The following is a 12,452-nucleotide window of genomic DNA, read 5'->3' as shown; positions in this document are numbered from 1 at the left end:
ACCTGATCAACTCAACAAACTTTCAGTATGATAGACTTATATGACTTTGATATCATATTAAAAAGTAAATTTTAAGCTTAACTCAACATTATAAGATAAAATTTGCACTCACTTATATACTATGAAATATTTTTATTTCTAGTCGATGTGAGATTTCAAATAAAATTAAATTCTTTTATTATTTACTAGAAATTATGGCAAGTGAGTAATGTGATTTACTAACCAAAACAAAATGGACCAGTATTTATCATAATATCCTACTAATTTATTTCAATTGTTAAAATTAGTCATTAAATAATTTTTTTCTTCTCATACATGTTGATTCATCCTACTCCTTCTAATTTTTTAAGATGAAGAATTTACATATCATATGCCACACATTATAAGAATGAATAATAAAAAGAACTAAATTAATTCAATTATAACTTCATAAATATTCAGTATAAGGTGACTTATTTTTATTACTTTCTCTCAAAAAGATAAATCTTAAACCCTAACTTCTAAATCTTAAATCTTAAACAAAAATTTGTAGTTTCCATGCAAGGCAGTTATAATCAAAACCGACAGTTATAATCAAAACCGTTCTTCTAATTATAAAACTGACTATGCAGATTAAATACACAGGTTTTCTTGTCTAGTAAACGTAATTTTATTAATTAAGCATTTAAAATTATCATTAAAATCACATTTTGAGAGGATTGAACATTTTTCTCACAGTACAACAAGCATAGCCAATTTTTTCTTTATTTTTCTTAAATAGTTGTTTTGGAATCTTATTTTATTAGAATTAGAACTATAAATATCTGTATATATATATACATATATATATATATATAACAGATATCATTTTTTATAAATTACTATATTTTATTTTTAAATTATTCTTATTTATTTTAAAATTTGAAAAAGTCTATATTTGAAACTTCTGAAGTTCTTCCTATCGCTGTCTTTTCCGTTATAGCAATTGGTCCTAATGTAATTAAACATTTTTTAACTGTTATATAACTTATTGTAGTGGCACAATAAAATAAAAAACGCATGCCGACTTGCGTGTGACTGTTAAATTTTTCTAATTGGGAGGAAGAAGAGAAATATACAAAGCTACAAAGCTTCCAATTTAGACTATTTTATATTTTGGCGTTTTGTATTTTTTTAGAAAATATTATTTCTAAACTCATACATATAAGTAAAATTAACTATTTTTTTATATTTATTAAGAATAATAATTAGATCCATGTAATATTTTTATTTCATAACAAGCGCATTTTTAAATTGTTCTTAGATTGGAAATATTTTAAAAAGTAAATAGAAGAAATCTTCTAAGTAAAAGCATTAAATAGAAGTTTGAAAATTAAAATTTGTTTGTATTTTGTGAGCATAGCATTATTAATACTGTGGACACAGCAGGCATCGGTGGCACAATTCTGCTCCCCTTCGTAGCTTCTTCAACCGCGTCAAACAAAAACCTCATGCATCATTCCTCTATATAAACTCACACCCCTACTTCCCCTATCACACTCTCTTTTCTCTTCACAAATACAAAAAGGTAATTCGTAGCACTACTCAGATCAGATGCACTGAGATTCGATTCGATTCTCTTTTTTCTTTCTGTTCCAGATTCATCACCATTCATATTTTCCTTCTCAAATCCAATTACTATTTAATTTTATAATCACTCCTTCCACCAATTTAACCTCTCACATCTGCATGCAGTGGAACAATTTCTCAGGTTTTTATGTTTCCATTTCAGTTAATTGGATCTGTCGCAGGACCAAGAAATGGCCGGAGAAACATACCAGGAAGCCATTGCAGCGTTGACCAAGCTTATAAGGTGAATTAAGGAACTGTGTCTGACCTCTCTTACTTTGTTTCTCACCGCCGCTTCTCTGTTATGCGTTAATTAATTAATTACGACAAAAAAAAAGTAACATCATTCGCATCGGTTGGCGTCGGTTTCCGCCGTTACCAAACAAAATCGCGTTTGTTTTGTTTGGACGATGAGGTGGTCGCAGTGGGCCCAGCTCTGACACGTAAGTTCTGACTTTTCTTTTTCTGTCTCGGCAGCGAGAAAGCCGACCTCGGTGACGTCGCCGCCGCAAAGATCAAGAAGCTGACGACGGAGCTGACGAGCGACGCGTCGAAGCCGTTTAACCCGGATGAGAGGATCCGAATCGGGTTCGACCACTTCAAGAACGAGAAATTCCAGTGAGTCTATGCTATGGTCTTCTCCCACTATTTCGTTTTAATTAGTATTCAGATATTTTTTTTCAATTTTTGTGAAATGCCCTCAGTGCCCCTTCTGGGGACTTCAAATGTTCTATGGATGAAGAAGTGAAAGGTTATTAAGTTTTGTGCACTTATCTTATCAGCAAAAACTTCTGTTTCCATCGAATTCATTCCGTGTGGGCCCACCTCGGTTACAACCTCAAAAATGCCGAGAGACAGTCTTTATGGTTTCTTTTTTCTTCTTCTTAATTTAAGTGTGATAATGGAGTACAGAAGTTGACCCTTAATTATTATAAAATAGCATCTATTCATCTTTTAACAAGCCTTTCATATAATTAAATCTGGCCAATTATATTAAGTAATGTTAGAATAATACTACTTTCTTTTCTAACTAAATTATTAGTGATACTTGGCTTTTTTTTTATGAGAACTGATTTATATATATATTTTTCTTTGCAGAGGTGTTTTTAATTGAAGTGATGCAATAAATAATACATTTATTTTAAGAGTTTGCAAACATTTCATTAATGTTAGTAATAGTTAAACAAACGCTCTTATAAATTAAAGACATAGTTAACGTTATTAATTTAATTTAATTTTTTAATTCCAATGTTTTAAAATTTGAATTTGAATTTTAGAAAGCACTAGTAAAAATTGTTTATTTAAGCTTAAATTACTTAACAAAAAATGATGTAGTGGATGACAAATTTTGCCAACCATGTCTTGTAAATGGTCAACAAAGCAAATAAAATATATGTTTCAATGATTGCGAATCATTTACTTTTCTAAAAGGAAAATAAGTACATTTAGCACCTAATTGGAAAATTAATTATTGGTGTTGTAATATGTTTAAATTTATTATGCATTTGTATCATTTGAATCGCAATTATTAATATTTTTTTAATAAAATATAAATTATTACAGTTTACCTTAAAAATGTATATACTTACTCTAATTAGAGATGTAGCGCAAAATATGAACTGTGCTGTCCTTGTACATTAGAAAAAGTTGATTTTGTTTTTGCTTTCTCAAACTTCTTTGCTGGTAAATTAGTCAATTTAGACATTTTATTTTGTTTTGGAATTTAACTAGTAAGAAATTACACTTTTACTAGGTGGCTTGTTTTCCTCAATTAATTATTATTATTATTGCATTGACTAAATAGTTATATATTATTATTTCAGGAAGAATCCGGAATTATATGGGGAACTTGCCAAAGGCCAGAGTCCTAAGGTCAGCCACATTATTTGACTCAGCAATAACTTGGTTTTCATAGTTGTCCTTTGGGTGACCATAGGGTCAATAGACTTTCTCTAATTTAGAATAAAAACAAACTTCATATTCAGAATAAATTTTATTTTAGTTTATTAAAGTTATAATATTAGACTTGCAGCAAAAATAAAAATATAGAATATAAAAAAGCAAACTGAGAAGACTGTTTTAAAACTTCAATTACGTAACAGAAAAGGTTTAATGAAGTACGTTGTGTTTTTCCCTAATTTGCCATCAATACTAGCATGCGTGAACAATTATTCTACTATGTCATCACATTAGTCTAATTATTATTTTTATGCATGTAGTTATGACTTTCGATATTAAAAATATAAAGTTTCCATCGCAATTTTATATTACTTGAATATACTAATGTTCTATTACGCATTGACCCAATATTCTTAACAAAAAAATACTGTTTGACTTAATTGTTTTTAGGCTTGTCTTTTGGAAAATTTTAAAAATAAAAATATTTTCTTAATAAAAAATAAACTCATGTGTAACTTCGTGCATATAAATTTTGAAGTCAAGTTTACTAACAAATTCTCAATTGGATAAAAAAAAATGTTAATTACTTGTCATAATAATGTTGCATTTCCCACACTTGCAGTTTCTGGTGTTTGCTTGCTCAGACTCAAGAGTTTGCCCTTCCCATATTCTGGATTTTCAACCGGGTGAAGCGTTTGTGGTCCGAAATATAGCCAACATGGTTCCACCGTATGACAAGGTTTTCTTTGTTGTCAATTAAATGTTTGATTTATGTCATGTAACACAACAAAAGAATTCAAACGTACAGTGAAGGAATGTCATAAACATAAACCTCAGTTCAACCCTTAAGTTTGACTTTGCCTTTTTGTTGTTTTGTTTCAGACGAAGTATTCAGGAACAGGGGCAGCCATTGAATATGCAGTGCAGCATTTAAAGGTACATAGCCATTCACTTTCTCTATAATAAGTTAGGTGGGTCAAGCATGTGAAAAGTACAACTTTTGGTGGGGGAAAATGGCCTTTGCTTCACTATTTATTTGGAGCCACATGCATCTTGTTTTCCCTCTATCACATGAAAGAACTGTTTTATGTTAGGAAAATGGTCCAAAAAACATTTTCGGATAAACATAATAAAGAGTTAAAAATATGGTTTAGTTGATAGATATTGGTAATACTTACATTATCAATATATTGCTTTCAGGTATTCTTCAATGAGCTATTTTATTATATAATTTGTCTCTGTAAAATGATATATAAATAGTTGTATCATTATCACTTCCTTTCTCTCTGGAACAGTATAGAAAAAGTAAAACATTCTTTATTTGATGAATGCTTTGCATTGGAACATGCTTTATTATAAAATTTGCAAGTCTCATTTTGTTTAATGGGTCTCAGTTAACTAATAATAAAAAAACATTAGGGAATCTGAAAGTCGCACTCTCTTATATATATTTTTTCTAGTGTGTACCTTTTTTCAAATTAGGTGGTTCTGGTGATACTGTAACCCCGGTACCTTCCACTCACCACACCTTCCATTCAGAATGATGAAGAAAATAAGGAAGAGAAAGTGAGAAAATGGATAGAATAGTGTTGGTGGATGAACGGAATGTCTTTGTTTAAAACTAGAATAGGCTTCTACTTGTTTCTTTCCTTATGGTGGTTCTAAAGGGAAAAGTGTTGCAGGTGGAGAATATTGTGGTCATTGGACACAGCTGCTGTGGAGGGATAAAGGGCCTCATGTCCATCCCAGATGATGGGACCACTGCAAGGTATACCTTATTATTGCTTCATCTCATAAAACAAAGATTAAATAATATTTTGCCAAAAGGATCACTACTTAAAGTACTTATCTTATCTCTTTATCTTATATAAGTATAACCACAAACTAGAATACATGTCCATGAGAAAAAGTACACATTTGAAAATTTTAATCTATTTTGATAACTTCATAGGACTTCTAACTAAGTTGGTGGTTCAGTGACACTTTAGGCACATGTCATTAGGCACATGTCAGGCTCCAAAACAGCAGATAAACAGTTCTAATTCCCAGTTGATTTCATCTTCTGAACTAAGATAAAGTAAACTTCCTTAATAACCTTGTAAATCATTTATTTCCTCTGTGATGATACAGTGAATTCATAGAGAATTGGGTCCAAATTTGTACCCAGGCAAAGTCGAAGGTTAAAACTGAAGCAAGTGCACTAGAATTTTCGGAGCAGTGTACCAACTGCGAGAAGGCAAGTAAATTTTATTGCTGTATCCCACACCAGTTTGTTATTTGGGGGCATAATTTTTTGTAAGTTGTGTAATGCATGTTAGAGCACAAGAGCTTAAACTTATTGGCACTGAAATTTTGTTTGGAATGCAGGAAGCTGTAAATGTATCAGTTGGGAACCTTTTGACTTATCCATTTGTGAGAGATTGTGTTGTGAATGAAACACTAGCTTTGAAAGGTGCACATTACAACTTCGTTAAGGGTACCTTTGAGCTGTGGGATCTGGACTTCAAAATCTCCAACTCTGTGTCTGTTTAAGACCACTGAAGCACTAAACCAAAGGGTTCTTAACCCTGGCATGCATGTTGATGTACATGATCTTCCCTTTGCAACTGTTTCATAAGTGTATAAGAGTCCCCTTTCCCTGCTTGTTTCCCTCACATCCTCACAAAAAGAAGCCAACACTCTGCTAAAATAATGGTCTTAGTCTGAAGATCAATTCAATAAGTTCTGTTTTGCATCGTTTTATGTTACATAGTCGCTATTCTTTAGTCAAACTTCAGAGCTGATCTAGCCATTAAAATTGAGCAATGGATTGCATTTAGTATCATATGTTTTGTACACTTGTTCTTTAAGGTTTTTTCTATCGTGTGCTGCACAAGTATTTAATTCTAATTTTTTAATTAACTTGACTTCTCAATTAATGAATGTTATTATCTTTTTTATTAATTAATTATAAGAAAGTAAGCCCATAAATTAAATAGGAAGGAGTAGTTTTTTCAACTTTACATTCTAAATATTTTTTTCTTAATACATTATCCGTCTTACTTTCATTCCAACTCTTTCATAAATTTAGGTAATTTTAATTGTATCTATATTAATATTTTTATTAAATAGTTAAAAAAAAAATTTCAATTGAGTATCTATTATCTAATTTTGTATGTTAACAATGACATCACTCTTGTCTCTTGTCATATAATCTTGCTTATTTATCTCTATTTTTTAAAAATATGAACTTTTGTGATGAATATACAAAATTATGTTATTAAGATCGCAAGTGATTTTGAATTTTCTAATTGAAAACATGTTAGATAATAACATCGTTATGTTTTTCTATTTCTATGACTTCCACGTCAACACCTACAACGATCAAGGAATCATTATCGTCATTGTTATTGATGTAGATGACAACGATAGTGAAGCAAGTAAATAAGATGGTAATACATACTAACATTCACACCTAATCACGAATGTGGTTAATAATCAATAAATGTTAATATAGCATAAAAATGGAAAAATATAAATTTTATTAATAAAATAATTAAATTATAGTAGATGCAAATACTAGATTTAGTTCAGAACTTTTGTTTAGTGATTAGAGATATCCAGTGAAATTGTTTGGACATCTTTTTCCAGCATGATAAAATGTGTGATAATAAGTACAAAGTTTTGGACGACTTTGTTTTCTTATTTGTTTGGATATTGGACAATTTAATTAGAAGTTTTTTGCATTTCAAAATTTTAACACAATATTAGCATGATATATGTTTCAAATCTCCAAATACTTGTTTTAACATGCAGACTGATTATTTGAATCTTGTTGTGGATGTTTACATATACACCAAGTATACATGAACATGATAAGCAAAATTTCTAAAACTTCTTTCCATTACACTGAAATTTGTTCAATCTAACCGCGAAGCTTTTAGCTAGTTGCACTTTTGTTGAATTTAATTTATCATCTTCTACTCTAGAAATTTTGTGTTGGATCTATAAAATAAAAGAATCTGTTTATCTTTGATTACACATCATTCTTATTTGATTGCTACTTTGAAGTAGAATGATAAATTTTAATCATTTATCAACTTTCTTCCGTCTATTAGGGGTTCCAAAAGAGGTCAATTTAGTCTGTTTTGACTTGACTTGTCAAATATAGAATAGGATGAATGAAATCTTATCTCACTTACCTGTTTTTTCAATTTTTTATTATTATTATTATATATAGAACACACTTAATCATATAATATATTTTTAATTTTTAATTAATTAATCAATGTCTCTAATTAGATAAATTAAAATAATTATTATTTTTATATATTATATTACTCCATTATAATTAATAATTGAAATTTAATATATAAATGTTAAAAATTGAAGTTACAGTTATATATTTTCAATAATATAATAAAAAATTGTATTTTAAATTATTTTTATTTTATATTTTAATTAAAATAAGTGCATTGGTGGGACAAGCCAGATCGGATGAAACACCAATCAAACCCTATTTTTTACCATATAATAAATTGGCAGATATCCTTCAGATCATCCATCTTCCCACACAAGTCTACTTATTGGTCAGAGTCTCATTCAAACATTTATTCATTAGAATTTCATCTCATCTATACAATTATATTAAATAAATTATTTATTACTTATATATTTAATAAACAAAACAAAATAATTTAAATTCTTTTGAATATTAAAAATTTATTAATTGAGTAAGTATGTGTAATTTTTTTGTAATTATTATTATTACTTGTAAATATATCTAATATTAATTTTTATTAACAATCATAATTTTACATTAAATAAAAATAATTATTCATAAAACCACTTTAAATAACATCATTAATATTAATTCTCATTAAAAAAATCATTAATAAATTTAAATATTATTTTTCTTAATTATATTAAATAGATTAATTTCTAGTTATATTTATTAAAATAAAATGAAAATTCTTTTAAACATTTAGAAAAACTGGTGATAAAATAAGGTGAGCCGCTTTCTAGGAGGTAAAATCAAGAAAAGAAATATAAAGGTTTATTTAAGTTTCAAGTACATCACAAATTTAAATATTTTTAGTTGAGTCTTTATTAAAAAAAATCATTTTATTAAGTGTCCAATTTATTTTTAATTTTAGTCTAACATGCAAATTAATTATATGGTTGTAAATAGTTTGAAACTATTTAGTTAACAATTGAATGTTAGGTTGGGACAGTTGAGAGGTTCACACTATAAATTTGATAGTGTTGACTTTAGAAATTAAGATGAGAGTTTTCTCTTCTGTTATTGTGTAGTGAAATAAACCTTTTTCTTGAAGTGAATGTTACTTAATTCATCTATCAATCTAGGATTATAGTGTATTTCTTTAGATTTCCTACCTAATTCCACTATGATTTGCTTTTTCCTTTTGTTCTTCCAATTGATTTGGAATTGGTGCTAATGGATCAAATATGAGCTTCACCATTCAACAAGAAGAGTGCTACATTTATATAGAATATGAAGTTGACTAGACATAGCAAAATTGTCTAACCCTTTTGTCAGATTCAGGGGATGGGGTGTATAACAACCTTTCCAGTGGCTCGATTGGTTTCAAGGTAGGAGAAGGCTTCAGCAAGCTGGTCAAAGGGAAATGGACCTTTGGGGTCTACAATTGGTTTCACCTTTCCACTCTCTAAGTAAGGGTTTAGTTTCCTAAGAACAGCTCCATTGGAAGTAACTACAAATCTGAAACCAGGTGGGGTAACCGCACCTGTGAGTGCCACCACACTGCCACCTTCTTTCACAGCCTTCACTGCCCTGTCACATTGCCCTGCAAATCACATTCAAGGAATGAAAAACTTTCAACAATGAATTGTACCAATTAGTGTAGGGAAAGTGGAAGGCAATTGTAACAAATTTTCCCTTCAAAATTAAGAATGATATCTTAACAAATTTCCACTATTTCATCTGCTATGCTGACAACAGTTTCCTTATCTTGAGAGGTTTTAACCAACATTTGATAATCAGTTGCCATTATTAGATATGATTATCTGATGAAATAGGAGGTGGATAGAGTTTTACCAATGGCATCAAAGACTACATCAAATTTTTCTGACAAATCTTCAAAGTTTTCTTTTGTGTAGTCAATAGCCAAATCAGCTCCCAGACTTTTCAACAGGTCCAAATTTCTAGTGCTTGAAGTGGCAGCAACTCTTGAAGCTCCAAAGACTTGCTTAGCTAGCTGTTGGTCGTTGAAGATAAGGATAAAGTATATAAGTTCAGCGTATGAATTTTCTCATAGCATTTTCAAATTTTACTATTTTTCCATATACTAGAGATCTTAAAGCATTCCCTACGTCAAGTAAATTATGCTTTCCTATTTTACTCGTGTGTGTGTTTACATAATGCATTAAGATAACTCCAAAGGAAAAAGGCATAATTTGAACTCTGAAGTATTCAAACAATTGCAACTGCCGTAAGACTGCAGGCAAACCTTTTAACCAAGACAGTTTTCCAAATAAACTTTGAGCTGAATTATTTTTGTTGGAAAATGTCAAAATGGGTAGTTTGTTAGCAAGCATTGCCCTTTATCAATAAGCACACTCTTAAACTTTGTACTTTCCAAACACGAATGACTAGCTGATACTAAGATCAGCCATACCAGATAGGGTGTAAAGTGATGTATTATCAAGAAAATGCTAAGAACTGAGCTAGTTGAAGCCTTAGTCAGTACATGATTTGATTTAGAATCTGGTTCATTGTTTAAGTGGCAAAATCTGTGACATTTGAAATCTAAAAGTTATGTGATATATGTTAAAGAAGGGAGAAACTTAACAATGATCTTAACAATGATGTTATTGATGTGTTTATTTGAATGGTGATAGAAGTAATTTGGAGGGTAAATTACCTGAATGACTAGGCTTCCAACTCCTCCAGAACCATTTAGAACAAGAATAGATTTACCAGGAGAAAATGCAGTCCTCTCCAAACCCTCATGAGCAGTCTCAATTGCTAGAGGAAGAGCAGCAGCCTGAGCAAAGTCCAAATTCTTAGGTTTTAGTGCCAATAGTTTCTCCTCAACAGCTGTATACTCAGCCAAAGACCCGAATTGCTTAGGCCCTTCTAATGCTTTCTCACTTAGATCTCCATAAACTTCATCACCCACTTTAAAGTCCTTCACTTCACTACCAACCTTCACCACCACACCCGCAACATCATAGCCCGGAACAGTCTATGGACAAACAAAACAAAACCAAATTTCATTTCATTACTTAGTTTCTCAAATAACCTGAAACTTTTCTTTCCTTTCCATCAATCACTATAGCCTCTCCTTCATTGCTAAATAACATCTTCGGTTATAACAAACTTAAATTTCACACCCTTTTCATGTACTAGAAGAAAAAGTTGAATCAGGATGCCAACTTTCATTTGCACTGTAAGAATAAAATAACCATGCTACTAATTAATGAGTTGAATCTAAATCCTTTCCATTTTGTAATCTTGACTAATAATAAATCTGATATTTTAGTATAGGATCACTGTTAAAAATCCCTGCTAACATGATTTTATTTCATGTTTTCTGTTTCCCACTAGACCATGAATTCACTCCAATTCTCACATTCATAATACACACACACACAGAGAAGAGAGAATAGAAAATGACCGGAAGAGGAGAATCAGTGGCCTTAAACTTTCCCTGCCTTCTCTTGCCATCAACAGGGTTAAGAGCAGCAGCAGCAACTTTGACAAGGACCTGATCCTCTTTCACATCAGGCACAGCAACATTGGAGTCCAGCTTCAAAACATCCACACCCCCATATTCCCCATACACCCATGCCTTCATCTGAGAAGGCACAGGTGTGAGTTTCACAGCCTCAGAAGAAGCAGGTGCAGTAGCCTGAGCCTTCACCAACACTCTTGCAGGCCTTGCTGAAAAGGGAGCTTTGAGTGATCTAACTGGGGTTCTGTTTTCCCGGAAAGTGAAGGAAAATCTGAGAGAAAGTGGTGAAGTGGAAGGGAGTGAAGAAGGAAGGGAAGTGAGGTGTGAAGTTGTGGTGGAGGGTGAAGCACAGAGAGACATGTTTTGCATATCACTTCACACTTATCTATGCCTCAACCAACCACCCTTTGGTTCGGTTATATCGTTAGTGTTTTGTTTAGTACATTAGCTTCACACACACTTGTTCCACACCACCCAATTGTTGCTTAAAATCACAACTCTCAAAAGGTTGAAAATTCTTTTTTTTTATATAATCATATTATAATTCTTAATATTATTTTTTAATATTTTTCTATATCAATTAATTTCATACTTATTTTTATTATATATATTTATTTTTAAATCCATCACATAAAAAAATTATATACAACTTTAAGCACTGTGAAAGTATCATTTTTCCAACGCAAAATACCATTAGGATAAACGACTACAAACATTATGATATAAAAAATTATAAGTATTTAATAAATCTGTTGTTCCAGATCCACATCCACTTTACATAAAAAAAAATTATAGTAAATAAATGATATCTTATAAATTTATTTTATAGAATTAAATGAAATTTAAAATTCACTTCCGATTTTAAAATTAAAAATATTTAACATTCTTGAATCGGTAAGCTTAATTCATAAGGTAAAAAGACTAACTTTTTATTATTTTTAGTAGCATTAAAAAAAAATATGAAGAAAATGAAGTCTAACATTTTTGGATAGAAAATTCTAAAATTTAAGTAAGAAAGATGCCATTAAAAATTAATTTCCTTAATATGAATTGAAGTATCATTAATAAAATATAAAAAAATAAGAAGAAGCACAAATCACATGTATTTTTTTAGCTTACTTTACTTTATATTAAATTTTATTTCCCTAAATTTTAATTATTTATATTTTATTATAAACACTAATTAAAAATAATAAACACTAAATACAGAAATTAAAAGAGAAAATTGAAATTTCACTTAAATTAAATTACAACGATTGAAAATGTACG

At 30.1% G+C, this 12,452-nt stretch overlaps 2 protein-coding genes across 2 annotated transcripts; one reads left to right on the top strand and one right to left on the bottom strand.

The window, feature by feature from the left end:
* Positions 1-1,038: 1,038 nt before the first annotated feature.
* LOC137806543 (carbonic anhydrase 2) lies at positions 1,039-6,310 on the top strand. Its single transcript, XM_068606736.2, has 9 exons — positions 1,039-1,546; positions 1,751-1,831; positions 2,065-2,205; positions 3,411-3,459; positions 4,109-4,225; positions 4,369-4,422; positions 5,169-5,254; positions 5,617-5,722; positions 5,854-6,310. Exons 2-9 carry the CDS (start codon positions 1,779-1,781, stop codon positions 6,016-6,018), a joined length of 771 nt encoding a protein of 256 aa, XP_068462837.1. The 5' UTR covers positions 1,039-1,546; positions 1,751-1,778; the 3' UTR covers positions 6,019-6,310.
* Positions 6,311-8,947: 2,637 nt separating this feature from the next.
* LOC137806542 (NADPH-dependent alkenal/one oxidoreductase, chloroplastic) lies at positions 8,948-11,681 on the bottom strand. Its single transcript, XM_068606735.2, has 4 exons — positions 11,127-11,681; positions 10,371-10,694; positions 9,545-9,704; positions 8,948-9,293 (listed from the first exon to the last, which is right to left on the bottom strand). The coding sequence occupies exons 1-4, from the start codon at positions 11,550-11,552 to the stop codon at positions 9,028-9,030; spliced, it is 1,176 nt and encodes a 391-aa protein (XP_068462836.1). The 5' UTR covers positions 11,553-11,681; the 3' UTR covers positions 8,948-9,027.
* Positions 11,682-12,452: the final 771 nt, after the last annotated feature.

This window comes from Phaseolus vulgaris, chromosome 3 (genome assembly GCF_051622355.1).
Source record: "Phaseolus vulgaris cultivar YP4 chromosome 3, ASM5162235v1, whole genome shotgun sequence".
NCBI lineage: Eukaryota > Viridiplantae > Streptophyta > Magnoliopsida > Fabales > Fabaceae > Phaseolus > Phaseolus vulgaris.
Note: the sequence above shows the minus strand (reverse complement) of the source record. Positions and strands in the feature narration are given on the sequence as shown.

Excerpts from the sequence above, each read along its gene's own strand:
- LOC137806543 (XM_068606736.2), top strand. The coding sequence starts at position 1,779 with ATGGCCGGAGAAACATACCAGGAAGCCATTGCAGCGTTGACCAAGCTT. Across the intron at positions 4,226-4,368 it reads TGGTTCCACCGTATGACAAG|ACGAAGTATTCAGGAACAGG; the intron begins GTTTTCTTTGTT and ends GTTTTGTTTCAG. Across the intron at positions 4,423-5,168 it reads ATGCAGTGCAGCATTTAAAG|GTGGAGAATATTGTGGTCAT; the intron begins GTACATAGCCAT and ends AAAGTGTTGCAG.
- LOC137806542 (XM_068606735.2), bottom strand. The coding sequence starts at position 11,552 with ATGCAAAACATGTCTCTCTGTGCTTCACCCTCCACCACAACTTCACAC. Across the intron at positions 10,695-11,126 it reads CCACTGATTCTCCTCTTCCG|ACTGTTCCGGGCTATGATGT; the intron begins GTCATTTTCTAT and ends GTTTGTCCATAG. Across the intron at positions 9,294-9,544 it reads TGTAGTCTTTGATGCCATTG|GGCAATGTGACAGGGCAGTG; the intron begins GTAAAACTCTAT and ends TGTGATTTGCAG.